This window comes from Notamacropus eugenii, chromosome 6 (assembly GCF_028372415.1).
Source record: "Notamacropus eugenii isolate mMacEug1 chromosome 6, mMacEug1.pri_v2, whole genome shotgun sequence".
Lineage (NCBI taxonomy): Eukaryota > Metazoa > Chordata > Mammalia > Diprotodontia > Macropodidae > Notamacropus > Notamacropus eugenii.
In genome coordinates this window covers 68,569,700-68,589,597 of record NC_092877.1, presented here as the reverse complement: position 1 = coordinate 68,589,597, position 19,898 = coordinate 68,569,700, and the positions used below count along the sequence as shown (strand labels likewise).

General features: G+C 37.4%; 1 protein-coding gene across 11 annotated transcripts in view; it reads left to right on the top strand.

Moving 5' to 3' along the window:
• PROM1 (prominin 1) overlaps positions 1–19,898 on the top strand; it is a 145,901-nt gene that overhangs the window by 79,048 nt on the left and 46,955 nt on the right. For all 11 annotated transcript variants that reach the window (XM_072620309.1, XM_072620308.1, XM_072620315.1 and 8 more), the window contains 3 exons: positions 11,499–11,619; positions 14,188–14,251; positions 16,307–16,396. In XM_072620309.1, the coding sequence (XP_072476410.1) occupies positions 11,499–11,619; positions 14,188–14,251; positions 16,307–16,396 (275 nt within the window). The remainder of the gene's footprint in view (positions 1–11,498; positions 11,620–14,187; positions 14,252–16,306; positions 16,397–19,898) is intronic.

Genomic DNA, 19,898 nt, shown 5'->3' with positions numbered 1-19,898 from the left:
TGTGTTTACAAGAGTCATATTTGAAATAGAAAGATGCAGAGTTTAGATAAAAGTCTGGATCAGAATCTGATATATTTCATCTGAACTAAAAAAAAAAAAGGCAGGGGTAGCAATCATGATCTCAGAAAAAGCAAAAGCAAAAATAAACCTAATTAAAAGAGATAGAGAAACTACATTTTGATAAAAAAAAAAAGGTAACAGTCACTGAATATCAAAATTTTTATAACATGTTTCTCTGATAAAAATCTCATTTCTCAAATATATACTGAGTATAGAACTGAGTCGAATTTGTAAAATTAAGAGCCATTTCCCAGCTGATAAATCATCGTCAAAAGGTACAAATAGACAGTTTTCAGAAGTAGATATAAAAACTATCTATAGTCAAATGAAAACAATGACTTAAATTATTATTGTTTAGAGAAAGGCAAATTAAAACAATTTGCTATGCAGTCTCACAACTAGTGAAAATGACAAGTGCTAGAAGGGAATGGGAGAAAAATAGGTACACTAATGAACTGTTGGTGCGGTAGTGAACTGGTCTAACCATTCTGGAGAATAATTTGGAACTAGACCCAAAGGATTGTAGAACTTCATAACCATTACTTTGTATCTCAAAGAAATCAAAGGAAACAGAAAAGGGACCTATATGTACAAAAATATTTCTACCAGCTATTTTTATGGTGGCAAAGAATTGGAAATCAAAGGGACTCATCAACTGGGGAATGTCTGAACAAGTTGTGGCATATGATCGTGATGGAATACTAGTGTCCTGTGAGAAATGGTGAGGGGGAGTGTTCAGAAAAATGTGGCAAGACCTATATTAACTGATGCAAATTGAAGTGAGAAGGGAGATCATTATGAACAGTAACAGTAATGTTGTAAAAAATAATCTGCTGTGAAAACCTTAACTACTCTGAACAATACAGTGATTGAAGACAGTTCTAAAGGATTCATGATGAAAAAAATTGCTTTTCCCTTACAGAGAGAGAACTGATGAACTAAGTGCAAATTAAAGAATAATTTTCTCACTTTATTTTTCTTGCTTTTATTTTTTTAAAGTAATGGCTGATATAGAAATAGCTTTTGCATGATTTCATATGTATATTTGAAGATTGCTTGTTTTTTCAGTGAGTTAAGAGAGTGGGTGAGAGGGAAGGAGGGAATTTGGAATTCAAAATTTTAAAAGAATGTTTACAATTAAATTTAAATTTTTTAAACTAAAGTCAAAAATTATCGATCATGGGTAATCTGGCCTGGACAAAAATAGATATATTAAAAATAAAACTACATTATTGGTTTTGATAATGCAAAATTAAAATCCTAATTATAAATTCTGTTATCTTTTCTTGCCGTGGGAAACCACCAAATTTTACTTTGTGCGTGATGTTTCTCAGTGAGATTTGGGGTTAGGATAGTGAAAAAGGTAGCATCATGTTTAAGATTTGAATTCCCTTCACACATAATGCTTACGGCAGTCTGGGGATACAGTCAGTGTTACCACCAGATGCCTGGCTGTCATTTCTTCCTCTGAAGTGTCCTTAGGAATGAACAGCTCCTGCAGCTGTGGGGGATCTACCACCTCCCTAGCTACAAGAGGAAAAATGTCAATTAAGGCCAGAATGCATGTCATCCCCAGCTAGGAGCCCTGAGTATTTCCTGTGAGCCACGGAATTCAACTTCATTTGCAGACATATGGTATAGTGTTACTGATGCTGTAGACTTGTCCTTACTAATCAGCTCCAACTAAGAAAGTGCCATTCTGAAAAACGTAGAAATAGATTGATTTCCCCAAAAATCTGTTTTAGATAAACAACAGCTTGTTTCATTTCTGCTTAAGATATTTGAGATAATTTTGGGAGCATGTTTTACCTGGTTTCTGTATAGTTAGGCACATAGCTACCTCTAAATATATGTATAAAATAATGACCTATTTATTTACAAAAGGTTTCTTTTTCCTATTTGGAGTTTTTCTTCTCCTGGAATTCAAACTCATAGTGGCCATATCTCATAGACGTTTTTTCCTAAATGATTTACATCATATTTAAAATGTCAAAATATATAAAATTTATAAACCTGTTAAAGCCCTAAAACCAGAATTATGCTTGACACCCATTCATGCAAATAATGGAGGCTAAATTTATCTTCCTTTCTTTCATTTGCTCTTGAGAACTCATTAGCATCAAACATTCGGAGGATTGTTTTTTGCCCATAGAATTATTTTATTATGTGATTTGAGCTAACTTATCAGCTATGAATAGCTTTTCCCCTCCTCTCTAGCCTCCAATCGAAATTCAACCTTAACTCAATTTGATCGACGTTTCTTAACTGGGAAAGAGAAAGTTTGCAAAGACATGGTTCCAGCCCACAATTGTGGGTCATAAGCCACAGTTTGAGAAGCACTAAATGGGCTGGGTGTGGAAAAAGTTTATAAAGTTCTGGCTAGGGTATAGTAGGAGAATATGATAGCTGCGCAAGTATCTAGGGCAGGAAGATTGTCTTTTGCCTGTTTCTGTACCCCCAGTGTTTGGTAGAATAGGTGCTTAAGAAATATTTATTGATTAATTAGTTGACTGAGGAGACCAGAGAAGGCATTATGTAGAGAATGGTGTTAGCTTTGGTCTTTTAAGGTATTAATAACAAGTGTATAGTCTAGGGTCGGTGTGGGAGAGGAGAGACAGGTATTTTAAATATAGGGAATAATGAGAACATAGGCACTGAAGAAGGAAAATATAGAGCATGTATGAGTTACATCTAAGTAGCTTGATTTGAACAGAATGTAGGGCAAAGAAAGGTAGTAAATGCTTCAGAGGAAGAATGCAGGATTCAGAGCCAGAAGAACTAGGTTTCATTCTTGGCTCTTTTTTTCTGTGTATGATCTTGAGCAAGTAACATTTTGGGCCTAAGTTTCCTCAGTTGTAAGTCAATTGGACTAGATGACTCAAAGGTCCCTACCACCTCCAGGTCTGTGATTCTTTATGGAGCAAAGAGTAATGTATGATAAAACACTACCGAGGCATCTAGCATGACAGGCTAAGTACTTTGATAGTTGGCTAATGGGGAACCACTGAAGAGTTTTGATCCAAGAAATGACCTGCCCATATCTATGTAGAAACAGCAGGAAGGCTGGTTTGGAAGGGAAAGAAAGTTGAAATGGGAAACTTTCTAGGAGGCAAAATAATTAATTTGAAATTATGTTATAATCCAAAATTCTAAAATTACTCCAAGGCTGATAAACTATGAGGGTTCATTGAATCTCTTATTAAAGAAGAAAATGGAAAATAATTTTATCTTAATAAGCTCTTGAACTCATCTATGAGTGTATATTAAAAATGCATTTCTTATGATAGGACAGGAATTACTTGAGATTTCATTGATATCAGGATCTAGTAGATGAGAAAATTCCTACTTCCGAGGAAGGTCGGTGTCTTCTCTGAAACTCAGTCTTTAAAAAGTTATCTGAAGCACTGAGACGTTAAAAATAGGCCCCAGAAAACTCAGTTGTTATGTCTTAGAGTTTGGTCTTGAGCCCAAAGTCTTCCTGAATGTGAACCCAGCCACAGTTGCCTCTTCTTGATATAATGATGTTAAAGCGCTTTATAACCATAAAGCATTGGATTCTCATGCATACATGCGTGTGTGTGTGTATTGAACATGCTTGTGTGTGTGTGCCCATAATATATATATGAACAGAGGGTAGGCAGTGTGTATGATATAGATGGAAGAGTATAGGGATCAGGAGAACTGGGTCTGATTCTTGGTTTTTTCCTCTACTACCTTGGGCAAGTGACATAGTTTGGGTCTCACTTTCCTCAGCTGTAAAGTGAGTCTTGGACTGGATGATGCTACACATAAGTATGTGTATGGATACATGTCTGTGTCTATAACTCTATTTGTGGTACTTTATGTATCACTTTAGGGTTTGCAAAACATTTTATATGCATTATTCCCTTTGATCTTCACAATCCCTTATGTGAATTACATGCTACAAGATATTATCCCCATTTTATAAGTGAGCACCCTGAGGCTGAGATGCTTCCAGTGAACTGGCCAGGCTTGGCTGCACTGTTGCTAAGTGTCTGAGTTGGGATTCCTGTCTTCAGATTCAGTGCTCTTCCCACCACACCCCACTGCCCCTCTGTCTAACAATGTGAACTCTATTACAATTGCATCTAGATGAGCTTGACCTTTGAGGGAGTTTTCTCAGCATTAATTCATCCTAACAATTAATCTCTTTATCCTTAGGTTGGGTGGGACACAACATATTTTTAAAAATTTGTATTCTCACTCAAATTCCCTTTGATCTCTTTAAGAATTTCTTCAAGTGTGTGTTTACCAGTGTTTAATCAGAACTAGGATGGGGACTAAAGGAAAAGCAGGATTTCTTTAGTGAGATTAAATTAGGTGAAAATGATGTTGACCTAGGGAAAGAACATTCCAGAAGTCCAGATGCTGTAAAGAAGGAAATAGAGTGTGTGTGTAGGTCTGTGTGTGTTTGTGTATATATCTGAGCTTCATTGTAGTCTTTTCAGGGGATGGGGGAGGAGCTTAGGGGGAAAAAAGAATAATGTAAAAAATGCATAGCAGAAAACAAAAGAAAACTTACAAAGAAACAAAAGAAAAGATGGACAGCTCTGAACACAATGTGTATATTTTATTACATAGGCTTTCTTGAAAGGGAAATTTATTGCTGTATATTTTTAATCCTCTTAATGTTCTGCTGTGCACATGGCAATACTTTTATTTTTCTCATTTTGTATTTAAGTTTATGTTTCTTTTTCTTTTCTTAATTGGGTATTCAAGTTTTAGTATTTAAATTTGAAATAATTTTAAAAAAAGAAAAAAAGAAGGAAAATAGGCATGCAAAGTAAGGGATGATTATACAGGGTGTGCATTGGAGAAAATAACTTTGGCCAGATAAAAGAAATACACAGCAATGTACATGGTGGGGCCCTCCCTCCACCACCTTCCCCAAGTGTAAGCAAGGCTTGTTTTATTGTTTGTTTGGATTTTCAACTTTCATGTTTGTTCCACTTTTGCACAGTACAGTGTTTGGTAGAAAACATAGCAGGAAATTTAATGTGCTCATAGAATGGAACGAGATTGAGAATTAGGAACCATGGGTTCTGGTTCTAGGTCTTCCTTGACAACTGGTGGGCTGTGTAATAGTGGCCCTATCACCTCCATTATTTTCTCAGAGTCTCAGGTTTCTCATCCTTAAAATGAGGGGTTCAGGCTAAATGATATTTTAGATCCCTTCCAACCAAGGGTATGCCAAGACCACCTCATACTCAATGTTAAATTTTCAGTTGGAATGTTTGCACCTCAGAAATCAGCAAATACTAAAAATTGTTATTTTGTTGATCATCTAGACTTAATGGCAAAAAATGTTAATAATGCAGATTAAACATAAAAATTCCATGTATACATTTTTTGGAGAGCCCCTTCTTTTCCTCCCTCCTTTTCTAAACCCTCCCAAACAAAACTCATGATCTGTAAAATGGAAGTAATAACATTTGTGTTATCTACCAATTCTAGGTGGTTTTGAACAAAGTGCCTTGTAAAAGATAATGTATTAAGAACGTGAATGCTTATTACTTATTTGAGTAAGTCATTCGCACTGGGCTTCAGTTTCTTTTGTTTTTAAAATAAAAATGAAGGTCAATGTGATGTAGCAGATGATGGGCTAGCACTGAAGACAAGAAAACCTGGTTTTGGGTCCCAGTATTTCAGACAAATACTGACTGTGATCATGGGCAACCTCTTAGTGTCCCCATCAATGCTGTAAGACTCCAAATTATAGTTCAGCTGCCAGTTTGCATTGGTGCATTTCCATACCAAGAGGTCCCCACCGTGAAGAAAAACAGATCTAGAGAATAAGTGTAAAATAAAAATAATAGCCTTTCAAGCCCTAAAAATTCTGCCTGTGTGATATGTAAATTAGTCATTTAGCTACACACTCACAGAAATACATTTAGGAGGATTTTGACTTTGTACCACTCAAAGAAGTATTTCAGTGACTTGGTTTATTTTCTAGAGGTGACAATACGTTTTTAGTTGACAAAGCTTTCTTTTTAAAAGTTCAGAATTCTTATCTCATTCCATTATCTGGTTCAGCAATAGGATATTAAATCTAGGTGCAAGGTCCTTCACGATAAATTACATTCAAAATAAAATGATTGATAATTTCATTGTGAAAGTTCAGTAGAATTTTTCTTTTTCCTTTCTTTTTAAAAATGAGCGGGTACTGGGGAAGAAATATTTTTACACTGGGGAATCTTCTATTTTTCCCTTTGTTGATTTGAGGCCTTTTCCATCTGCAGATGTGGAGGGAACAAGAATTCCATCAGAGTGGTATGGCTAACATCTGTTCATATAATCTGTCTAGCCATCACTTGAAGATGGAATATCTTCCCTTGGCTGAGTTGACGGTTTAAACAGATGCACTTCTTTATTGTATTCTAGAAAATGTCAAGTTCTCCTTCACTTTTCTCCTGCCCCTTGTTTCCTTACACTTTCATCACTGCAGTTTTACGGAGCTTTCATAAGGTGATGAAAAACCAGATATTCCCCTTGACTTGTCCAAGCTACTAAGCTGAATGAGATTTCCAGATTTGAGTCGAGTAAATGAGTTTGGTAACTCAGCATCAGTGAAATTTGAATCTTGGTGCTTCTCAGGAAACTGAGTTCATTCTTGAGAGGATGTAATTATGGATTCCTGCTTCGGTGAACACAGCCCCTTACGTATAGAGAAAGAGCAGCCCTAAAAATTGCAAAACTTTTGTGAACTTGGCTTCAAGGATTAGTTATTTGGGGATGGAGAGGAGGTAAAGGCGGGGAAGGGAAATGGGGAGAGAGAGGGGGGAGGGAGAGAGAAAAAGAGAACTAGGGAAGGAGAGAGAAAGAGGGAGGGAGGGGGAGAGAGAGAGAACCTCTACAGATAAATACCTCATTTTTTCACTTATTTCCTCAGTGCTAAGTACATCGTACTTAATATATACTTTAAAATTCATTCCTTAATATAGAGATTTACTTATGGGTATGAACATAGATATCCCTTTCAGCATAAAGATAGACATAGATATTGTATGTCACTTTACTAATGTGGTGAAATTATATAGGTAATAGTGTACTCACAGACACACACACACACACACACACACACACACACACACACACACACACGATTTCTTCTGATCAAATAGGAGCCTGAAGTTTTCCTTTATTATTTCTGCAAATTGCTTAGTCAGGTGATTCATTCAAAGTCATTCCCATTTCTGTCAGATGTGTGGGTTTCATTATTTATTATCCTGGCATTCAGATCCTCAGGTTGTAAACAAGCCTTTGTTCAAAGTGATTTTCTTTATTGAGTGATTAATTTCAGGAAACCAAATGTGATTTTCATTTCTTGCTTTTCTTAATGAAGTAAGTTTTCCCAAAGTGAGGGATCCCTTTGAAGGAAAAGGTTCACTTGAGGTTCAACACTGTGTTTTATTTTCTAAGTCCTCTGACAAAAGACAACATGGTTTTTGGGTAGACAACGTGAAATAAGTTTTCCAGTCGAGAGTGAGTTGACTATGTCAGTGATGCATTGTGATTTAGTGGATAGATGGAAGGCTTGGGTTCAAGGCCTACTTCTGACTTGGCTCTGTTGTGATCTGGCCAAATTAACCTCTCAGTGTTCCAGGCAGCTCTCCTGTGTCCGTCAGTTGCAGAGAAGGTGTTGATGTATATGTATAGGTGTTGTCTCATCCAAGAATTTCCTGTACTAATGGAATGATGACTCTTATCCCCATCCCCATGGAGTTTAAGAATAAAGTTGCTCTCAAATTATTTTTAATCTTTGGACTTCTAAAAAAAATTTGAGTGGTGCCTTTTGTTTTTTACATAACAGGCATTTCTGGAGAGAAAGCCACAATGGCTCTTTCCTTTGCCCCTCTACCCCAAACTGAACCCTTATAATAAGAGGGTAAAGAAGTTAAACAAAAGCATATCCTGTAGAAGGACTATGTGACAATATATACAACAAGCAATGCCTTTGCTTTGCTGAGAGGAGGGAGGTATTTTTAATTATCTGTATCTTCTTTGGGCCAAAATTAGTCATTATCGTTATCCAGAGGTTAGTTTCCTTCCTGTATCCTTTTGGTTTACATTTCTCCTGTCATTTTTCTGCTAATTTCACTGTGAATTAGTTTGAGATTTTTGATGTCATGAATGCCTCCCCCTTCTCCTTCCTCCCCCACCTTGACAGCCTGGTAAAGCCCACTGACCCCCTTTGTAAGAAAAATGTTTTTAAATGCATAAAATAAAATACATGGGAATTAAAAAGAAACCAATTATAGTTGACGAAGTTTTAAGAACCCCTAGTAAGGCAGATGGGCAGCTAGGTGCTACAGTGCGTAGAGTGCCAGGCTTGGAGTCCAGAAGATCTGAGTTCAGATCCAGTCTCAGACAATTACTAGCTTTGTGTAGTTATATGTATGTGGGCAACTGCTAGGTGGCATAGTGGACAGAGTGCTGTGCCTGGACTCAGGAAGATGTGGCTTCCTGAGTTCAAATTTGGCCTCAGACACTTACCAGTGTGGGCTCCTAGGAAAGTCACTTAATCCTGTTTGCCTCAGTTTCCCATACTGTAAAATGAGCTGAAAAAGGAAATGATAAACCACTCTAGTATCTTTTCCTAGGAAAACTCCAAATGGGGTCATGAAGAGTTGGACATGACTGAAATGACTGAATGGCAGCAGAGATTTTGTGATTTTCTTGTGGTGCTAAACTCTTCTTGGGTAGATATATATTATATATATATTATAGAACATCCACTTTTTTAACACAAAGTATTGGTTTATGAATGTACCTCTTAAAAGTTAAAATTTAAGGATATCATATATATTTCATACATATTATAGAACATCCACTTTTTTAACACAAAGTATTGGTTTATGAATGTACCTCTTAAAAGTTAAAATTTAAGGATATCAACTGTGTGTTTTTCGTTTTACATTTGAAAAGTGGATTTTTCTTAATGCTTGCAGTAAAAATGCTTGGAGTAAAAAAATATGGAGAGCAGTGTCTTCTATCAAAATAGCATTAAGTCTGGTTATCAAATGACATCAGATTTGAAGTGACACACAGCACTTAGGTCAAAGTGGGAAGAAAATACATAATTATAAACCCTCAAATTTTTACTGTTTAGTTATTACAGTGAAATCCATTTGACAAGATGAACAGAAAATGCAACATCTTTATCTTGATGACTTGATAAGCTTCTCACTGCCTTTGAATTATCCATTTGGCTGTATGTTCACAGATTTGTATACAGAGTGATCTGCATTCTGACTGCACCATTCAGAAAAACCTATTTCAGTGACTATGTCTAAACTCTTTATTCTCAAGTCACATGTTACACTGTAAGTTATTTGAGGGCAGGGATTATATCATTTTGACCTTTTGAATCTCCAACATTTTGCATATGGTAGGCACTTCAACAGGTTGACATCAAAGATCCAAATATAAAATTTCATAACATCTTAAAATTTGATCTGAAATTGAGCATCCAGGTGCCATTTAGTTGTGTAATGTCTTTTTCTCTGTTGTTTTTTTTTTGATTGAGATCATTCTGGATCAGCTGGGACTTGGATGTGTCTAGCACTCAGTAAGGAGCAGCTGAGTTCCTTTGCTAATGGCTAGTCTTCATATTGTAGGAGTTAAAACAATTTTTTGAGAAAAGGGGGAAAAAAGATAGCCTAAGACTTCCATTTAGATGACCACCCAGGAATAACCAATTACAGGAAATTCACTTTACTCCCAGCAGCATCCTCTCCATTCTAGACGTTGTAGTCATCTAGTTTCCCTCTACCATTACCCTCTCCACTTCTCAGCTCCATGAGGCTTAGTGTGGGTCAATAGTCAAATGCTTGGTGGGAAGGCTGTCCTGAATCAAAAGATACAGGTGGCAATAGAACTAAATCTGGGGCGCAGATCCTTTGGTTCACATCCCTACTTTGCAGAAATCTTCTGCAAAAAAACAACCATTTTTTTCTATAAAATGAGGAATTTGACACAAAGACCTCTGTGGGCTTTTCCATATCCAAAATCCAGTTAGAGAGTAGAGAAAAGGAAGTGTAGTTCCTGGAGCTATTTTTGCTCTCCTACCATGGGGAAATCCCCATTCTAAGCCTTGATCATAAGCAGACAAGAAGAATCGGTGATTCCAACATCACCAGCCACACAAGTTGAAGCTGGAGTTTTGGTCTCCCAAGCTGAAAATCTGAAAGCATTTTTGCCTAGTGGAAATAGTGTCATACTTGATTAGAAATTCTGGTAACTATGGTTACCATATGATTTTTTTTTTTCTTTTTTCTCTTGAAGCTTCAAGTACTTTATGGATAAAACAGAATTTTGTTTGGCTTATGGCGGGGGGAATTCAACTCAACATTCAAAACAAATTATTTGCAAATTAACTTCTGCTGTACAACCTTTGCACAAAAGTGAGAACTGCATGTAAACTGAATGCAAATCTCAGCAGTAGCTTTCGTTCAAAAAAGGAAAATAAGGCAAATTTGTTCACTGAATTGGAAACTTGGAAAACCTTCTCCCTCGTGACCTTTGAGTTCCTTAAAAGGGGACATGCCTTTCAACAGAATTCCAGGGAGGAGGATTTCTTTACTAAGACCTATGGAAAAATGTACTTTTGGCAGTTTTGTGAAATTGTAGTTAGTTCCATACCTCCACCTAGTGGCTGAATGAACTTTTCATATAAAACTGAACCCATGACTTCAAGAGTAGCTAACATTTGAGGTCTTAGCAAGCACATGGGATCATAGATCTAGAATGGGATGGGACCTCAGAAGTTATTCAGTCCAACCCTCTCTTTTTTTACATATAGTTAAAGGAGGCTCATTGAGGTGAAGTGACTTTCCAAGGACTGAGGCAGGATTTGAACCCAGGTTCTCTTATTTCATCAAATGACTTTTCTTTGCCTTATTGTGAAAAATAATGGTCAAATAAATGTAAATTAATTTTTATAGAAGAAACCTGCGACTACTCATTAAATCTCTGCATCTCAGTTTCTTCTATAAAAATAGTTTTTGAATTTGATGGCCCTTGACATCACCTTGAATCTTATGTTGCAAAATATGCATAATGGAATGTCAAGGTCAGAGCCAAAGGATTGCAGAAATTCGAAAGGGAGAGATCAGTAACAGGAGAAAATGAACAGTTGGGGAATACTTTGTGGAAGATGGGGGCTCCTGAGATGGGCCTGGAAAGAAAGGCAAGGGAGGTATGGTGATGCACACAAAGGCCCAGGGTCTATCTTTCAGGAGAGTATTTCATTCTCAGGACTACAGGTGAGTAGTAGGACTTCTGTGAAGTCTTTTCCAGAAGCCTTGTAGAGATCTACAGAAGTGTATGACTGTGGAGAGGCTGGGCTTATTACATCCTTATGTTAGCCAGAAATCCTCCCATCTCATGGAAACATCTCTTCTTTCTTGTCTCTGCAGCCTTGGTGTTTTTTGTGCTTTTGCCACAAACCAGCACCTTACAACTCAAGTTCAAGGAATGCGGCCACTAATAAAGAGTAATTTTAAAGACCTGAGAACTCTTCTGACTGATACTCCAGAGGTAATAACATGACTTCTTAGTAGAAGATGAAATCTTGTTTTGCATGATTTTATGACGTTTTGAAATTATTATTATATTTGTTTTCAGCGTTCTACAATCACTTCCATATATCTTAGATTTTCTCCTTCCTCTTCCCCTTTTCCCCTACCTCCCCACTCCCTCCCTGAGATGGCATACAATTTTACATAGGTTCTACACATGCATTCCTATTAAATACATTTTCACCTTAGTCATGTTGCATAGAAGAATTAAAATGAATGGGAGAAATCATAAAACAAACCAGAACATAATACAAAAGAACATGATCTTCATTCTGCGATCCAATTCCGTAGTTCTTTCCCTGGATGTGAAAGGCATTTTGCCTTAAGAGACCATTGGGAATTTATGACTCTTTTTGCAAGAGGAAGTAGTGACTTTTAAATGGAGAGTATGGTTTAATAAGAAAAGCACTGAATTTGAAATCAGAAAACCTTATTTTGAGTCCTAATGCTACCCGTCTCTGTGACTAGACACATTTTTTTAACTTCCCTGGACCTCAGTCTACTCCTTTGTAAAATGGTAATAAAAGTAGTTGTTTTACCTGACTCACAGAGTAGTGGAGGAAAGTGTATTAATGTGTCCTAAAACTTTTACAGCAGTGTTAAGCTATGAATACTTTTAAGCTTTTAATAAAGCTATTAAAAGCTTGAAATGTCATTAAGACTTTTGGGAAATCCCGGGTAAATGTGGTTTACTATTTAGATGGATCAAATAATTTGATTCTTAGGGTAAACCTGTAGTCTAAGTAGGGTAGATGTTATCTGCTGGCTTTTCCCATTCTTTTACAAGGAAGGCATCATGACAGAATGAGGAGTGATGCATATGTAACCCTTGAGTAAATCACTTAGAGTTTATCAATTTTCTCCTCTATACCATGTGAACAGCATGGTGAGGTAGAAATAGTCCTAGATTGGAGAGTTAGAGGACTGTGTGACTTATCTACCTGCTCTGACCCGTACCTCTCAGGGCCTTAGCTTCCTCATCTGCAAAGTGAGTGTGTTGGAACTGGCTTAGATGACTTTTAAGGTCCCAAATCCTGTAATCGCTTCCAAAATGTGCACTTTCTTTAACTGCTGTGTAAGCCGTGAAGTGCTTTATAGGTGATGAGCTGTGATGGTGATGTATATGTATGGGGTGAGAACAGAGCCTACAGATGTGGTAAGGATCTGGCACTGTTTTATTCTGTTAGATTATGCCTTATCTCAGTGTCCTGAAAATATTCTGTCCAGTGAGATTACTGCTCCCTAAATGTCCAAGATTATTGTGTTTTGACTAACAAAGAATGTTAATCAGTTCATTGAGTTTTTAGAAGCCATATAGTAGAAAAGAGGGAGTCTGGAACAAAGAGCCAGGAGAGATGAATTTTATTCCTAGCACCTGTTTGTCTCAAATTTTCCTTACTTGTTAATAAGGTCTGTAATATTTTTCTCCCTGGTTAACTTGCTATTTTAACCATTTTCAAGATCCATAAGAAATGCATTATAAAATTTTTTTCCTTTAAAAAACTGCCTAATTAAACCCATCCAACTGTTCTTTTCTTTTGCTAAAAGCATAGATGCTGGGTGGGATTTAGCATCAATCAGTAAGCATTTATTAAGAATTTACTGTATACCAGGCACTGTCCTAAGCTTGAAGATACAAAGACAAAAGTGAAACGCTTTCTTTTGCCTCATGGAGTTTACCTTCTAATGGTAGAGATGCCAGGTACATATACAGTCATACTCAGAATTGATGTTTGCCCTTTGTTCTCAAGAAGGACTGTGACATCAGGAAGGTGATGCCATGACTTGCAACTGAATTGGATTTAAGTGAAGGAGGGCTGTGCAAAGTCATCAGCCTCAGTTTCTCCTCCATATCCATCTGGGTTTAGTGGCAAGATATAGATCAGTTCGACTGGAGATTGCCCTGCACGCAGTGGGAGACCTTGGTCTTTCAAAGCTAAGGTCTTTTTCCAAAGTCTCCCTCTAACTGAGGCAACACCCATTCAGTGATTAAGGGTAGGTAAGAAATGAGTCAAGGAATGGCCCCTTTTACCTAATTAAAAAAAAAAATCCATCTGGGACAGGAAGAACCTCAGGGTTTCTGGCCAAAACAGACACAATTGCTACTTACATTCACCCTGACCCAGTCAAAGCCCAAATAATATCCTCTTAGAATGAAGGATATGACATGGACTCAAAGCCTGTCACCATTCTGGGATGAATCTGGTTTATTTGGCAGCAATGGATGCCTTCCAGCCTTCAAGTTAGGGTTGAGGGGGCAAGCAAGACCAGATGTCTTGTTGTCCCTAGAAAGAAAAACTAAAAACAAACAGAAAATCCCACAATAACTACAGTTTACTAAATAATAAGAATTCTTGCTTAGCACGGTGTCCCCCTCAGGTGTTGATGCAGGTACCTCTTCCCCAACCTTCCTTGTATTCATTTTACATTTATTCTTTGTTTAAGTAAGGTTTCTTGCAGAAGGTGACACGTTGGTAGGTAAGAGATATTTCTACCATTTAATCTTTTTCTATGTTTTTATTTTCAGCAAATCAATTATCTAGTGAGCCAATTCGATACCCCAAAGAATCAAGCACTGTCAGATCTTGACAGTAAGTATTTTTTTTAAATGACCATTTCATTTCTTTTAAAAAAATACTGTGAAAATCTCCCATAAAGTATAGAAAGTCAAATGTAAACCACACTATTAATACACACATACACACACACACACACACACGCACACAGCATAAGCCAATATTCCATTGTGTCTGTGTTCTCCTTCATGTTGGCATTCCCTTCATTGACACAGTCCAAAACTGCATACAGTCCTGTGCATCCTGTAACTCTCAGCCCTGAGTTTGCTGTAGGGTAGCATCTGTTCAGTTGTTTTTAGTTAAGTTTTGTTTCGTATTGAGAGGATTTTTTAAAAAAACAGTTTAGTGTGATTTCACTGGTGTCAAGAAACTTTCCTATGGAGAAGTACCCTCTCCCATTGCTTATCTCTACCTTTTTTGATAACTTAATCCTAGCAAGTTCCCTGGAACAGCTGAAAAGGTAAGAACTTTTCTGGGGTCCCAAAGACAATCTGTATAAGGGGTGAGACTTGAACTCAGATCTTCATGACTTCAAGGTTAATGCTATCTATTGGCCATGCTGCCTCCATTCTAGAGGTGCCAGTTGGAATTGGAGGAAGAAAACCTTTATCTGTAAAGCAGCAGTATTGAACTAGATCATCTCTAAAATCCCTTCTGGAACCAATGGTCTGATTCTATATTTCAGAGACATAGGAAAGAAGTAGAGGTTACTGCCAAGTGTAATCTCAACCAAAAATTCTAATGTTTTGTTAGTTTTGTTTTTAGAAAGTTTTTGAGTGTATTTTTTTTCTTTTTAGTTACTCTATATTCTTTGATGTTGGTGTTTTAGTTGCAGTTGATCAGTTTTTTCTGGAGCCCTAGTAACTCTGAGACAGAGGAAGTTTTTACTGCTTTTGGTTCTTATTGCTATACCTGTTAGAAAAGAGAGTCGGTGGTGGCAGAAGGTGCTCTCAGTGTGCATCTTTTGGTGCTTCTGTTGCTTCCCACCATCTGAGATAACCTTTTAAAAATATATTCCAATAAAATCCATGGCATCAGTAAACAAAACATTCTAGAAAGTTGGGCTTTATTCATCCACCTGAGATTGAATCCAAATCTTAATGCAGCAAAATGTGACAGACTTGGCAGTTAACTTGGTGAATCAGGACCATCACAGCTGCACATCTGAGTACTCTCAAATTTCTGTAGTTCAGGTTAATTTTAGAGGGAGCAAATATGAATTACTGGGGGAAGACAATTAGGATTTTTTAAAAGAAATACCATTTTAATATTTTAATTCACTTCCGCCAGGGTTTAAGTACCTGTTGAATGCCAAGCCCTGTCATACATTTTGTAATGTTTTATTTCAAATATATACAAACAACTGATTTTCAGCTAGACTTTTCCAAATAAAAGCCTCCTGACCTTTGTGGAAGAAACAAAAAAAAACAATTCAAAGTTAATATTATCTGTAACTTGGGGCACTATACTAGAGTCCCTTTTAAAAAATTTACTCCTATAAACATATGCTTCCTATAATTTTCTAGATATCATAAATTTGTGAAACCCATTCTGCTGATGGAATCTCTTAAGTCAGCTTTGGCCAAATTAAGTTCAGGTTGTCACAGATTTTAAATGAGTGGTTTCCAATTCTGGGAGATTTATTTAGGTTTTTTTTCTTCTCCCCGAATCTTTTCTTTGTTTAGTTTAGAAGAACATAGTTGCTATTTTTTTAAATTTATATAAATACTGGTGGATGCTTAGCTCTAGCCATTACAAATATTTTAGATGCGTCCCTGAAACATGCCTTGGCATCATGGTCCCAAAGCCTGAAATCCTTCTGTTTCAGTGTGTATCAAGAGGGATCATGAGTGTACTCATTACTCATGCCTGCATTTAACTGAGAAAAATCCTTAAGGTTCTTCATTTGTCTGGAAGTTAACCTTCATCCTATTTCCTACTTTGGTTGAGGCAATTATGTTTAGGTTCTTAGCTGAAGGCCACGTCAAGTGCCATCATGCCCACAATGGGACAATAAGGAAATGCACAGAAGCTCTCCCTCATCATCAGTTTGGTTTCTCTCTAATGCAGATATTGGACCATTGCTTGGAGGCCGAGTCCAAGATCGGTTGGGGAAACGTGTCCTTCCAGCTCTTGACGCAGTTTTAAGTATGGCAGGAGGTAAGCCCCAGTTGCGTATTAGTCACAACTGTGTCTCATACACAAATGATATACGGCATGTAGTGGGTGGAGAATATTTGTAGTAGCTGGGATACTTTCGACTAAACGTTCCTCATTCTTAACCAGGATTCCTGGATTATCCTAGATGATGGCAGCAGTAAGGGCTGGCTTTTGTGGTTGTAGGACTTTCTCTTAATTCTGCTCTTACGCAATTCTATTTATCTGTTTTTATCTGGACTGGTGATTCCATTTGTCTTGGGAACTCCTGGTGTGAACACTCCCTCCACTGTTAAAAATTAAATATCTAGAGCTGAAAAGAACTTCAGAAGCTATCTGGTCCAACCTGCATCTTTTATAGATGAGGAAACTGAGACCCTGGGAGATGAAGTAGATAGGCCGGAAACTGTCGACAATTTGAAATCTTAAGGGAATTGCCCAGGATGCAGTGAGATGAGAAAAGATGGGCCCATGGTCTCATGGGTAGTATGTGCCAAAGACAGTCCTTAAACCTTGCTTTTCCTGACTCCAAAAATGACTCTGTCTGCTGTGCAGCATTACCTCGTATGCATTTATAGCATAGCAACTTTATAGGCATACTCCTGAAGTTATATGTAAATGTAATGGTTATAAAATCAATCATTCTAACTATACTCTTTGAAATCAATATTTAAAAGGATCCTATATGAAATCTTTTTATTAAGTAATATATCCTTTTTGTAACTGTATAGTCATCCACTGATTTATGTGTTTAATTTTCCTCTACTACCCTGTTTCTGTTATCTGGAGGTGCATCCTTTTAACATCTTAATAACAGACTTTGAGGGCAACATTCAGCTAATAACTTTTGACTCTGTCTTGTATGCCGAGCACTGTGCCAGGTCCTGGGAGAGATAAAGGGATTAGAGAGGACAGTCCCTGCCCTCATGAAACTTACAGGGGTAAAATAAGACACAAACACAGATAATCAGCATATGCATACATGATACATCTATTAGAGACATTTGAAATACAGTCCTATTTGAAGCCTGTAGGAAAAGGTCATTACTGAAGAGGACATTTAGAGAGGTTTGCTGGGAGAAATAACATTTGAATAAGCCTCTAAAGGATGCATAGAAATTCAACAGGTAGAGAATAAGCATTCTAGGCATAGGGAACAATGGGTGTAAAAAGGCTTGGGAGAGGAAGAGCTCAGGATATATTTGAGGGGCAAAGAGTTGTCCAGGTTAGCTGAACCCATTCATTGTAGAAGGGAATGAAATGTATCATAGAGCGTTCCACCCAAAGGACAGATTTACATTTTGGGAATATCTTGTGATCATTGATACTAATGAAGATCAATCAAATTATACTTAATATGCTCTGTTTAAGAAGATAGGAAAATGTCTAGGTACATCTTAGGTTAGTTTCCATTTCTTAGCATAATTTTTTGATGCTTAAAGAGCTTGTATTTACTTTTAAAGTCAAAGAGCTTTCCTTATATTTACTTTTCATATACTGTTATATGGACATGTTATCTTTCCAAATAGAATGTAAGATCCTCCAAGACGGGGAACCTTTTCACCTTTGTATCCTCACTGCCATAGCACTTGCACTGCTTACTCATAAGCCTTACTTAGTAGAAAACTGAGAGCAAAGTTAGGTGATTTGCCCAAGGTTTTATAGTGAGTAGGGAGAAGACCTAGGGAGCAAACCCCAAGGCTTCCAATGCCAAATCCAGTGTTTTTAATTCAGCAAGGATTTAGGAAGCACCTACTATGTGTAAGGCGCTGTGCCATTACCCCTGATTTTAAACCCATAAAATAAACCCCTAACTGAAAGGTAGTCTTCAGTGTTTCTGGCCTCCTAAAATTAGTTAAGCGCTTCACTTAGGAAGTTGGAAAGATCTGAGAAAGTGTCTGATTTGGAATCCGATCCTGGGTTCAGATTGTCCCTTGGCCACCTTAGCTATATGATTTTAGAAGAGTCATTTAACCTTTCTTGGACCCAATTTCTACTGAATATTCTCTCTGTCTCTCTCTGTCTCCATCTGTCTCTGTCTGTCTGTCTCTCTCTGTCTGTTTCTCTCTCTCACTCCCTTTCTCTCTCTTTCCCCTCTTCTCTCTGTCCTCTGAATCCAGGCATATGTCCATATATAACATTTATATGGTGATTCTCATTTGATCCTCATAACAAACCTGTTATTACAGTCTTTGTTTAATAGATGGAAAGAAACCTAGGTGGCTTGCTCAGGGTTACATACCTGGCATGTGTCTGAGGTGAATCTTGAAAAATCTTTGGATGAAAGAGGGCTGTGACTGCATTTTAAGTCCTTTAGTCATGTCCAAGTCTCCTTGATACCATTTTGGGGTTTTCTTGGCAAAGATAGTAGTTTGCCATTTTCTTCTCTAGCTCATTTTGCAGATGAGGAAACTGAGGCAAACAAGGTGAAATGACTTGCTTGGGGTCACACAGCTAGTGAGAATCTGAGACCCTATTTGAACTTGGAAAGATGAGTTTTACTGACTCCAGGCCCAGCACTTTTTCCACTGGGCCACCTTGCTGCTCACACAGGGTAAAAAAGTGATATCACACTATTGGCTAAGGAAGCATGGAGTGAAAAGTGAAAATCAGATCTAGACCGTTAGTACTATGTTCTGTGATGCTCAGGTACTTCTAAGAATATATTTCTATGACTGGTTGCTGTAGCATAATGGGAAAAGTTGTACGTGTACTTGTTGAAGCTGTGTTGGGGATGGGTCTGTGAATTATGTTGTAGTTCTGGGAATGAAAAAAAAAACCCAAACACTTGCAAGTATGTTTTTTCTACTCTAGGGAACACATGAGATATGAGGGGGAATGTTGGTCATGATCCGAAATGTCGTATTAGGTCTAATTGTATCCATACACTAATAGTCTTTGTCTAGATCATCATATTTTCTTCATTATCCATCATTCTTTTGCTTTTTTTTTTTTTAAACTTATAGTCAAAGTGGAAAGGGCTACCAAAGGTAAAAAAACAAACCCCAAGTCCTAAGTTAAAATGTGTGCTCTGTGGTGTGGAGTCTCTATTTTAGTGAACTGTTCCTCACTTTGGTGTACTTTCTCCTTGTGTGTGTGCCTAGTTATATCTGTGCTGTGTTTTCTTTTTCTTGGGTAACACAGTCTTGACTGTTGGGCTTTATATATGAGTTGGCTCATGCCTTGGGGAAAAGGCTGCTTGAAAAAGCATTTCAGGTTGAGTGTTGGTTGAGTTTGTGGAAGTGCATTTGATAGTCTCCAGCCAGCACTAGGTCTCAGTTATTCAAGATGGAGCTTTCCTGGTACAACGTTTTTGACTTTGGCTGCAAAAAAAGCTGATGTTTCTGTGGCACTTCTATGATTTAGAAAGCGATTCCTTTAGAATAACCCCATGGGATTGGTAATGTAAATATTACTATCCTCCTTTCACAGATGAGTCCCAGAGACAAGATGACTTTCCCAAGGTCACAGCTGGCAAGCGGCACCGTTTGAACTCAAATCTAGG